Below are 12,265 nucleotides of genomic sequence, written 5' to 3'. Positions count from 1 at the left end.
GTTGCAGGAACAGCAACTCATGTTCCGCTTGGGAACCCTGCAGCCCAATGGTATCAATGTGGACTTCACCAGCTTCAAAATCTCCCCTTCCCCCACCGCATCCCAAAACCAGCCCAGTTCGTCCCCTCCCCCCACTGCACCACACAACCAGCCCAGCTCTTCCCCTCCACCCACTGCATCCCAAAACCAGTCCAACCTGTCTCTGCCTCCCTAACCTGTTCTTCCTCTCACCCATCCCTTCCTCTCACCCCAAGCCGCACCTCCATCTCCTACCTACTAACATCATCCCACCTCCTTGACCTGTCCGTCTTCCCTGGACTGACCTATCCCCTCCCTACCTCCCCACCTATACTCTCCTCTCCACCTATCTTCTTTACTCTCCATCTTTGGTCCGCCTCCCCCTCTCTCCCTATTTATTCCAGAACCCTCACCCCATACCCCTCTCTGATGAAGTGTCTAGGCCTGAAACGTCAGCTTTTGTGCTCCTGAGATGCTGCTGGGCCTGCTGTGTTCATCCAGCCTCACATTTTATTATCTTGGATTCTCCAGCATCTGCAGTTCCCATTATCACTGTTAAATGGTCATTGTGTTTTCTTGGAGAACTCAGGCCAGTCAGACTATGCATATAAATATAGAAAAGACTATTGAACGTGGCAAACATTACAAGAAAATGCTCTTGGTTGATCATTTTTTTCCCCTCACATTCTTTAGGCACAGAATGGGTGAATCCTGAAGATCCAACTGTTATTGCTGAGAATGAGTTGCTGAGAGCTGCTGCAGCTATTGAGGCAGCTGCCAAGAAACTTGAACAGCTGAAACCAAGAGCTAAACCCAAGGTGAAAAAAAACCCCAAGAGAATGACACAAAAAATGCATTATATTTTTCTCCTGGGCCTATTGATCTAGTCAGCAATTTCTGCTACATGGAATAGTACATTATTTCAGTGAAGAGATTTTCCTAGTAATTTTGTTTCAAAGTCACTACGTTGGGTCTTCCTGCCGATCTTAATGAATTTATTCAATGAGAAGTTGAGTTGCATAAATGGAGTTTGATTCACAATCTTTTGAGTTAGTGGACTTCAGCCTAGGTTGTACCAAGGCTGCTGGAATTGACCATGACATAGTGATCTTTATCCAGTGAGAGAACTGCAAGTAGGTGCACGGATGTTAGGGGAGTACTGGACTGGACCTAACTCTGATGTTCCCTATAGCCAGATAACCTTTTACATTTGCTATTGATACTTGCATATTTGCAGTGGACCTGAGGATCTTTATAACCAAGAATTCAAAACCACCTGAAGAGATAGGAATGTACTGATAATACACGAGATCAACTGCTCAGCAATTGAAATTGATCTCATTCAAACTATTCAAGCCTGTAATTCTTATGACCTTGATATTACAGAAGCTTTTTAACTTAATTTGTATGAATTCTAATGTACAGTTCTGACTTTAGAGTAACTCCAGGTACAATTTCTGCGTAGTAGATTATTTTAACAAGTATGTATATAGTATAATCATTATTGTGTGACCAAAACCTTCATTATGCAAATACTGTTACAAGAGACTGTCTGATATGTTTGCTATATTAGGTTGTTAACTAAAACTCAACTATATATCAAACATATTTGTACAGTTTCTTGACTTTACAGCATTTTAAGTGTTTCTGAATTTGTTTATTAGAGAACCTACATAATTTATTTTTCATTTAATATTTTCTACTCCGCTCTGTATCAAACAAGTTTGTAGTAAACAGTAGATTGCAATCGACTCATGACTTTAGATGACATATTGGCATAAATGTTGTAAATTCCGCAGCTACCCTTGAATTCATAGTCAGTTTGTTTGTTTGAGTTTTGATGTATACCAATTTACTGCCAATTAGTATTGTAGCTCTTCAATGTTTTGCATTCACATTTAATCTTGTAACTTTTTTTTGTCCAACAGCAAGCAGATGAAAGTCTCAACTTTGAAGAACAGATCCTGGAGGCGGCCAAGTCAATCGCAGCAGCGACCAGTGCCCTCGTGAAAGCTGCATCTGCTGCTCAGAGAGAGCTTGTGGCTCAAGGCAAGGTAAGAAGTAACTCTGTATCACGTTATTTTACAAGTTTTCCTCAATGCATTAGTGCCTGCTTCCAAGTCAATTTGACAATGCCTGTGAACAAAAAAAAGTATATGCGTTAGATTGAAATTTTAAAAATGGGAGGCACCTTTTTATTTAAATCCCAAGTAGTTTTTTTTCAGGAAAGTACATAAAGTATTCTCTAAGAATTCAGTAATTTTGTGTCGATATAGTAATGTGTAAAATAGTTTAAACACTAGTATTAGGACCAACCAACTCCAGATCTGTTTTGGATTCAATAAACTATTTTAACTATTGTAAAAAGACTAGTTGCTAACTTAGTTTCTATTCCTCCCACTTTTGTTTAGAAAGGGTATTAGTTTTCACCAAGTTGACTTTTAAATGTCTGGCAGCATCTGTGAAGGAGAAAACAGTTAACATTTTGGGTCCGGTCAGCGGATCCGAAACGTTAATTCTGTTTTCTCCTCCACAGATGTTGCCAGACCTGCTGAGCTTCTCCAGCAACTTCATTTCTGTTCCTGATTTACAGCATCCGCAGTTCTTTTGGCTTTTACTTTTAGATGTGCTCACCTGAATAAGTTATTTTATTGTAAGATGATTAACTAAAAGCAATTGGATGGCTAATGTTGCAGCAAGTGTTAGGGCTCTTACGGCACAGTGCTCGTGTCCTGCCAAAGCTCTGGCTTCAAGTAGAACCTTCCACAGTTATGTCACAAGAAGTCCAACCAGGCTGATTTTAAAATCTTCAAAGTGTTTCTTTACCACCATAGGTTGGAGCTGTACCAGCAAATGCAGTGGACGATGGCCAGTGGTCCCAAGGCCTCATTTCAGCAGTGAGTACAATCTTCTCCAATTCTTAAAAAAACAACTTGAACATGAATTCTTCAGTGACCTGACTGCATAATTTTTGAAAACAGAGGCAATATTGCATTTTGTTGCTGTAAATATATTTTAATATTAAAATAAATATTTGATTTAGAGGAAATTATGCAAATCACAGTTTCTGTTTCAGACTGCGAGCTAAGTAAAATTCTTGTTCTTGCAGGCTCGAAGGGTTGCTGCTGCTACAAGTGGTTTGTGTGAAGCAGCCAATGCAGCGGTTCAGGGTCACGCTAGTGAGGAGAAGCTGATCTCTTCAGCCAAACAGGTGGCAGCATCAACAGCTCAGCTGTTAGTGGCCTGCAAAGTGAAAGCTGATCAGGATTCGGAGGCCATGAGGAGACTCCAGGTATATAATGTGTGTCTGTAATGTGAACTGAATTGCATTTATGCAAGAAAAACATTTTTAAAATATCATGCCTGCTAATGCAAATGGGGCACATAAATGTATGCACATTTTCTTCTCCCTGCTTCTCTCTCCTCACGAAGGATGAGCAGAGACTGATATTCTGTATAGAGAATAATCGAGGAAGGTATAGGGGAGATGTCAGAGGTAGGTTCTTCACTCAGTGGTGGACGTGTGGAATGCGCTGCCAGAAGTGGTAGTGGAGTCAGATAATTTAGACTTTTAAGCAACTCTTGCATAGGCACATAGGGTATGCAGAGTAGATTGATCTCAGTAGGATAATAGGTCAGCACAACATTGTGGGCCGAAGGGCCTGTACTGTGTATACTGTTCTATGTTTTGTTGCATTGCTTATGGAGCAGATATGGTTAAGCACTGTGGATCCAATAATGGACGAACAAAATCAAAAGATTGTTCACTTCTGCAAATGAGTCACAGCCATTTGGATATGGCCATAATTACTGTGTGACAGAAACCATGTTGTAACATCATTTTGAATATTAGTTTACCAAATTAGAACCCACTTTCAAAAATCAGAACAGAGCCTAATTTGTATTAAGGATGTCACTGGGGTCTACAGGGATAAGTTTGGAGAAATGCAGTCACTTCTGCCTTGTAGAAAAAAAGACAATGTGCAGGAACAACCAAACACATTAACAGGCAAGGAATAGAGGGATACGGACCATGTACAGCCAGATTAGATTAGTTTAGAATGACAACATGGTTGACACAGATATGTTGGGCTGAAGGGCCTGTTCCTGTCCTGTCCTATACTGTTATATGTTCCAAAAAGGAGGACACCAAACTTGAAACTTTTAGAAAGAAGTAAGTTAGAACTTGTGTTGCAAAGGAAAAACATTGTTCAGGGTTTCAACAGAGTACAATGGCAAGTGCCATCCGAAATTGTGGATAAGCTTCATCACTTAACAGCAGAAACTTTTTGATTCAACTCCATTCAAATAGAATAGAAATATATCGATATCTTAAATATTTAGAAAATACATCATTAATGTTCACTTAACCAAATGTTGGTGGCCACGCTAATTTTTTTGTTTCTTTTATAAATGGAACTTTTTGACTTCATTTTTCTCTGAATATATTCAAGTAGATTTCCTCTAAACTTCTGGCTTTCATTTTAATCAGATTTTTTCAACACTTAAGTAACCCAGATAATTCCTTATCATTATTTAATTTTGTCTTTTTTCATGCTTTTTTATATTTTCTAATTATTTTGCTCCTGAAATATTTAATCAATCTTTCCAATAAATTAGTCAAATGAGAAATATTTCCTTTGGTGTTTGGTCTAATGGGTATTTTGCTTTCGAAATGCCCTACTTTTTACTTTGAAAATGGTAAAGCAATACACAGCACTGTCTGCTCAATTTTAACAGAGTGTCTTCATGACAGAAATGTTGTATTGCACAGTACATTGCATGGAACTGAATCATTCAGACTGAAAAGGCCCAGTTTGATATCTGGTCTATGTTCTGTTATGGACTCCCAACATTAATGGTGGAAGGAAGGGCTGAAATTAACCTCAATGTCCCTTGGTTAGGGACTGGTTAGTTTCTGATCAGTGACTGCTGTTACTACTTTGACTTAACTATTTTTAAAATGGTTTGTCGGTACCATTCAGATTACTGTTTGATAAGTCGTCACTTGAATGAAGGCCATTTGAGAGAATGGTACAACAACAAAGTGTAAGAGCATGTTCTACAATTAGTCAGTCTCACAAGAGAAAGGCCAAGAAGATCAGGATGTCCCAACATGCAATTGTTTTTCAAATTCCATCATTAGCCAAAATCTCGCAATGCTGTCAAGCACTTGGAAAATTTCAGTTCTTCATGTCAAATCTCAGTTAGCTTTGGAAAGCTATTGTTCATGTACTACAATGCTATGAGTTAATTTAGCTACTCATGATAAGCCTATAAGACACAAGCAGAAGTAGGCCATTTAGTCCATTGACACTGCTCTGCCATTCAATCAGATCATGGCTGATCTGATGATCCTCAACTCCACTTTACTGCCTTTGCTCCTAAAATTAAATCCATAATTACCTTACTGGTTAAAAATTTGTCTATTTCAGCCTTGAATATACTTCATCTTTCAAGTCCTTGCTTGACTTTGAGGGGCATAGGTGGGAATGTGGATTTGAAGTTAATTGGATCAGGCATAATCACTAACGTCAGAGCAGGCTTGAGGGGCTGAATGGTCTATTGCTTCTAAAGTATGTTCACTTAATCCTAATGTTTTGACGTTTTGGTTTTAGAATCTGACTTTACAGGATAGTATTTCTATAATTTTACATTACGAATAGTTTTATTGCCAGTTTATTTCAGCTAATTACAATTACTGTTCAGGAATATTTATTGTGGAACTCCATTAGGTAGAAGCCCTCCCAATGTTACCCCAATATTGAAACAATGTTGTGCTAGCATTTTCATTTTGACTCTTATTCTACACCATTTTTGTTTTTGTAGACTGCAGGTAATGCTGTGAAGAGAGCATCTGACAACCTGGTGAAGGCTGCACAGAAGGCTGCAGCATTCAATGAGCAAGAGGAGGAGAATGTTGTGGTCAAGAGTAAGATGGTCGGTGGCATTGCGCAGGTGAGTAAATAAACTAAGGTGGGCAGTAGTATTACTACTGGACCAGCAAATCAAGGGCCATTCATTCAGATTCTGTCAAGAAGTTTCAAGAATTTGAATTCTGTTCAATTACTTTCCAGATGCAAAGTAGCAAATAGGCAGTCAGACTATATTAAAAATCCAACTAGTTCATCACTGTCCTTTAGGAAAAGTCTGTTGTGCTTTTCCAATTGAGCCTAGATATGGTTCCATTGTCACACCAGCATGGTTGACTCTCTCTTAATTGTTCTCAACAACGACTTCGCAGTGAGCATGTTGTCATCGCATTGTTGAGGAGAAGTGGACAGTCAATGCATCCTTGCCAGAGAATATCCATCTCCTGAGAATGAGTAAAATTAAAAATTGCATCTATATGGGAAGTAACTATGATGTGTTACTAGGAATTATATTTGTCTGTTTCTTGAACAGATTATTGCAGCCCAGGAAGAAATGCTGCGAAAAGAGAGAGAACTTGAAGATGCCCGCAAGAAACTAGCACAAATTCGGCAGCAGCAATATAAATTCCTTCCTTCAGAACTTTGTGACAAAGAGGAAAATTAACTGTAATCTACTAAAACAGCTAACAGCTAATCTCAGCCAGGCATCTACAGCTAAAGATCTGATCCAGATAAATGAACGTGTGGCCAGATTCTTTCTAAAATGTTCATGCAATAAGTTCCTTTGTAACTTGGCAATCTGTACGCTAACAGTGCAATAGGCGATTCACTTGCTATGTTTTTTCTGTACCCTATAAATAATCGTTCTGCGCATGTTCAATCATGTTTAACATGTCTGTGCTCAAGAGCAAATATAACCAGAACGATTAGTATGTACATGTGCATCAGCACTGGTATGAAAAATGCAATGTTTGGTTGCAGTATCGATGCAAATTTGCTGTAAAGCCTATGTATGATATCTTTTTTAAGTATATGGAGTCAGAAGGTATATTTGATTATTCCAAAGATGTTGCAGAAGAGTTGTGTGTCCCAATAGTGAATGGTTTAAAGCTAATGCAAATGGGGAGTTAATAAGTGGGACAACCAGAACAGTAAGTCACATTCATGAATTCTAAACTCCACAGAGACTAGGTGATACATATCATTAAAATTCCATAATGGAAAAATACTCCCTATAAATAGTAATATTGCCTTAAATTGGGTCGGAAATACTGTGTTTTGGGGGAAGTTAATGTTACTTTCTAACTTTCTATTTTTTAATCAGATGTACATGAATAAGACAGTATTTCAGCAGGGTGCCTTACGATCAGACAGTGCTTGTTTAGGATTGCTTTGTTTCCAGTAAAGATTGGAATATCTTTCCATTAAGAGTTCAAAGTTCAAACTTTGAGCTCCAAAAAATTATTCTGTTTTGAAGATAGTCGTAGGTGTTCCCTATATCTGATTTAATACCAGATAATAACAGTTAACAACTGAAAACCTTGAACTGCAAGCTCAATGGGGCATATTTAGCAGTTTGACAAAAAAAAGTGAAGATGTTCCTTCAATCTTTTATTTGCCTTCATTCGTCTAGCTTTGTGTTCTTGGTCTCCTCTTGCGTAAGCCTTCACATTCTCTTGTTTTGGCACATTACATTCAAGTGCTTGTATTTGTGTTGTTTTAAGTAAGTGAACTTCTTAATTGCAATAACGTAAGTAATTGTATGTACTTAATGGTGTGCATCTTTCCAGGTAGAAATTGTGTTTTTGTAATTAAGATTACATTCTACGTTAATGGGAATTTTAGGCAGTTATGCATTGTGTTTCCATGGTTCCTGCAAGCACATTGTAGGCCTCTCTAGGATTCTTCAAATACAAAGTCTATTTCTATTTTGCAGAATTTGCCTTGTTCACATTATTCCTGCAAATATAACTTTGTTACTTATGCTCCATTGCCTTTAAATACACTTTATTTTGATACAACATGCTTCTAATAACAGTTGATGAAAACCAACTTTCCAGTACTTATGGCTACTTATGTTTTTATTTTACAATTTATTTGGTTAATAAAGTCAAATTTCCACTATGGCTTGGAATTTGTGCACTTTTTTCAACTTGATTTTACTACTTTGAGAGTGCCTAAGAAAGTCCACTACATACTTGACACTAGGGCCTGTTAATGCAGACAATCAAAATTCCTACTGTCATCTTAAAATTTATCACCTTTCATTCAGCTATGCTTTTAATGTGGTCAGTTTGAAATGTGCTCTCCTAGATGAGAATTGGAACATACAAATGCTAATAAAACTGTGTACATTAAACTTTTATTTTCAATCTCAAGTAAAAATCAACCCCTCATCAATAATGCATATTTCCTATAATTCTGTCTTGTCTATCCATCTTATTACCTTGTACTGTACACTCTGTCTTTCTATCATGTCAAAGCACTCATCAAGCAATGACTGCCCTCATAGGGCCTTGTCCTGCTGCCTCTGCTATCCACCCAGTTTGGTGCCACCCCCCACGGAAGATAAACAAACATCAGGCTTCTCCACAACCACATGGGTAATATATATTTACATTAGCATAGAAAATAAGACCAGGAGAAGGCCATTCAGTCCTTTTGAGCATTGTCCACCATGCAGTATGATTATCGCTAATCATCCAACTCAGTATCCTGTTTCTGCTTTCTCCCCATACCTTTTGATCCCTTTAGCCCTAAGAACTTTATCTAACTCCTTCTTGAAAACATTCAATGTTTTTGCCTCAACCACTTGCTGTGGCAGAGAATTCGACAGGGTTCACCACTCTTTGGGTGAAGAAATTCCACCTCATCTCAGTCCACAATGACCTACACTGCATCCTCAAACCGTGCCCGTGGTTCAGGATTGCCCAGTGATTAGGAACATGCTTCCTGTGTTTACTTTGCCTAATCCTATTAGAATTTTATGGCTTTCTAAATGATTGCGATTGCCACTACCATCCCATCCTTCTGCGCAAACGCCCCACCATCGACTCTCTCTTCTCTCTCCCCCCCCCGCCCTTACCTTCACTCTTCTAAACTCTAAAGTGTAGTCCAAACTGATCTAGCCTCCCTTTGTATGTCAAACGTGCCATCCCAGCAGTTAGTCTGGTAAACAGCGGTTGCTCTGCCTGCAAAGCCAGAACGTCCGTTCTCCAGTAAGGAGATTGATATACCTTGGCTTTCTTGTCATTTCCTCTATCTCCTCTTCTTCCATCCTGAAATATTACCTTTGATTTTCTAAATAGCACCTACACGTTTCACCCGCTGCATTTTTTTCTTTAGCGACAACTAATGTTATCTGTAAACTTTGAAGTTGTGGACTGTACTGCTGGCCTGGTTAACCCAATTAGCATTTGAGGTTAGTGGCTCGCTGACATTTCATTACTGTGCTGGTAACATCCTCAGTGCAACCTCTGACGAAGCGTCAGTGTGTTTCCCACCTGGTTTTTAAACTCGGGGGGTCTGTTGCGATGGTTTGCCTCGCTTCCGTGTTTCCTCCGTAGTGGAATGTATATGGGGTCAAGTTCAATGTGTTTATTAATACCCTGCTTCGTGGAGTGCCATGCTTCCAGGTATTCTCGTGCTTGTCTCTGCCTAGTCTGTCCCAGGATCTTGGTGTTGTCTCAGTCGAAGTCGTGGTTCTCGTCCACCTGGATTGAGATGAGTGAGTATTGGTCGTGCCTTTTTGTAGCCAGTTGGTGTTCATGTGCTTTTGTTGTTAGTTTCCTTCCTGTTTGTCTGATGTAGTGTTTCTCACAGTCACTGCAGGGGATTTTTTAGATGACACTGGTCCTGTCCACAGCAGGGAGTGGGTCTTTAGTTCGGGTGAGCACTTGTAGGGTTGATGTGGGTTTGTGCCCCATTCTGATGCCCAGCGGTTGTAGAAATCTTGAGTTCTGACATGTTCTTGATGTAGGGTGGTGTGATGAGTGTGTCGGGGCGTGTAGAATCTTTCTGATGGTGTTCCTGTAGGTATCTCCTGACGCAGTTCTTTTCCCTACGGGGACTGCAAGAAACACTACAAGAAAAGCTGCTGGATGCCCAAGCGTGACCGGTATTCGTTCATGTGTGGGTGGAGGAGGATAAAAGTGAGCCCTTTTCTGAGGACTGACTGTTCGGTCTGAAGAAGGGTTGGGGCCTGAAACGTCAGCCTTCCTGCTCTTCTGCTTGGCCTGCTGTGTTCATTCAGCTTCGTACCTGGTTATCTCTGATTCTCCAGCATCTGCAGTTCCTACTATTTCTGTTCATATACTTATCTGGTTTCCTTTTAAATGTAATTGTACCAGCCTCTTCCACTTCCTCTAGCAGCTAATTCCATCCACGCACCACCCTCTGTGTAAAATGTTGCTCCTCAGGTCTCTCCTTGCCCCTCTCACTTTAATTCTATGCCCTCTTGTATTGAACTCCCCTACCCTGGGGAAAAGACCTTGGTTGTTCACCCAATCTATGTCCCTCATGATTTTAAATCTCTGGAAGGTCACCCCTCAGTCTCCAATGCTCCAGGGAAAATAACTCTAGCTTATTCAGCCTCACTGTAGCGCAAACCCTCCAACCCTGGCAACATCCTTGTAAATCTTTTCTGAACCCTCTCAAATTTCACAACATGCTTCCTATAGCAGGGAGACCAAAGCTGAATGCAGTATTCCAATAGTGGCCTAACCAATGTCCTGTACAACCACAACATGACTTCCCAACTCCTATACTCAATGCACTGACCAGTAAAAGCATGCATACCAAACACCATCTTCACTATCCTGTCTACCTGCCACTCTACTTTCAAGTAACGACGAACTTACATTCCAAGGTCTCTTTGTTTAGCAACACTCCCCAGGACCTTACCATTAAGTGTATAAGTCCTGCCAGATTTGCCTTTCCAAATTGCAACATCTCATATTTATCGAAATTAAATTCCATCTGCCATTCCTCAGTCCATTGGCCTATCTGAGCAAGATCCTGTTGTAATTTCAGTAACTTGCTTGGCTTTTCACCGCAGCACAAATTTTGGTCTCATCTGCAAGTTTACTAATTGTCCCTGCTACGGTCATATCCAATCATTTCTATAAATGACAAAAACCAGTGGAATTAGCACTGATCCTTGTGGCACACCACCAGTCACAGGCCTCTAGTTTGAAAAGCAACCCTTCATCACCACTCTGTCTTCTACCTTCGAGCCAGTTCTGTATCTAAATGGCTATTTCTCCCTGTATTCCATGTGATCCAACATTCCTAACCAGTCTATCATGAGGAACTTTGTCGAATGCCATACTGAAGTCCACATAGATTATGTCTCCACTCTACCTTCATCAATCTTCATTACTTTTTCAAAAATCTCAAACAAGTTAATGAGACATGATTTCTCATGCATTAAGCTATGATGACTACTCCGAATCAGTCCCTGCCTTTCCAATTACATGTAAATCCTGTCCTTCAGAATCCTCTCCAAAAACTTGCTCAGTAGTCTATAGTTCCCTGGCTTTTCCCTACCACCTTTGTTAAATAATGGACTATGTTAGCCAACCTCCAGTCTTCTGGTACCTCACTTGTGGCTATTGATGATATAAATATCTCAGCAAGGGGCCCAGCAATCACTTGCCTAGTTTCCCCAAACGTTCTAGGGTTCACCTGATCAGGTGCCAGGGATTTATCCACTTTTGTACGTTTTAAGATGTCCAGCACCACCCCCTCTGTAATAATATGGACATTTTTCAAAATATCACTTTCCCCAAGTTTTCTATCTTCTTTCTCCCTTTCCACACTATATACTGATACAAAATATTCATTTAGCATCTCCCTGATCTCCTGCGGTTCCACACACGGGCGGCCTTGCTGATCTTTTAAGGGGCCTTTTCTCTCCCTGGTCACCCTTTTGTCCTTAATGTATTTGTAGAATTCCTTGGATTCTTCAGTGTCTCTAGTCATCCAGCATTCCCTACACTTTACAGCCTTGCCCTTCACCCTAACAAGAACATCTCATTTTTGAACACCTCCCACTTTCCAGCCATTACAAGGATGTGTGGGAAGAGAACATATGGAAAATAGAGAACAGACATAATGCAGTCAGTTGCTGAAGTTTATTGAAACCTTAATGCTGTAAAGTCCCTCAGCGGAAAATGTGTTGCTCCTTGAGTTTGCATTGTGCTTCATTGGACTGTTGCAGCAGGTCTAGGACAGGAATATTAGCAGGAGAACGAGGAGGTTTACTGAAATGGAAAGTGATCGGTCAGGGTCGTTGTTATGGATACAGCAGTGGGATTCTACAGGACATGACTGCCTTTCTTTCTCAACCTAGCATTCTTCTGCATTGTGACCAA

The 12,265-nt window shown here is 40.0% G+C and overlaps 1 protein-coding gene across 4 annotated transcripts in view; it reads left to right on the top strand.

Moving 5' to 3' along the window:
• Positions 1–8,017, top strand: part of tln1 (talin 1) — a 261,880-nt gene extending 253,863 nt beyond the window's left edge. For all 4 annotated transcript variants that reach the window (XM_048541038.2, XM_048541019.2, XM_059649048.1 and 1 more), the window contains 6 exons: positions 712–836; positions 1,947–2,072; positions 2,853–2,915; positions 3,128–3,310; positions 5,848–5,976; positions 6,424–8,017. In XM_048541038.2, the coding sequence (XP_048396995.1) occupies positions 712–836; positions 1,947–2,072; positions 2,853–2,915; positions 3,128–3,310; positions 5,848–5,976; positions 6,424–6,555 (758 nt within the window). In that variant the 3' untranslated portion in view covers positions 6,556–8,017. The remainder of the gene's footprint in view (positions 1–711; positions 837–1,946; positions 2,073–2,852; positions 2,916–3,127; positions 3,311–5,847; positions 5,977–6,423) is intronic.
• The last annotated feature ends 4,248 nt before the right edge of the window (positions 8,018–12,265 follow it).

The sequence above is a fragment of the Stegostoma tigrinum genome, chromosome 1, assembly GCF_030684315.1.
Source record: "Stegostoma tigrinum isolate sSteTig4 chromosome 1, sSteTig4.hap1, whole genome shotgun sequence".
Taxonomy (NCBI): domain Eukaryota; kingdom Metazoa; phylum Chordata; class Chondrichthyes; order Orectolobiformes; family Stegostomatidae; genus Stegostoma; species Stegostoma tigrinum.
The sequence above is the reverse complement of the archived record's forward strand: the minus strand, read 5'-3'. Positions and strand labels throughout refer to the sequence as shown.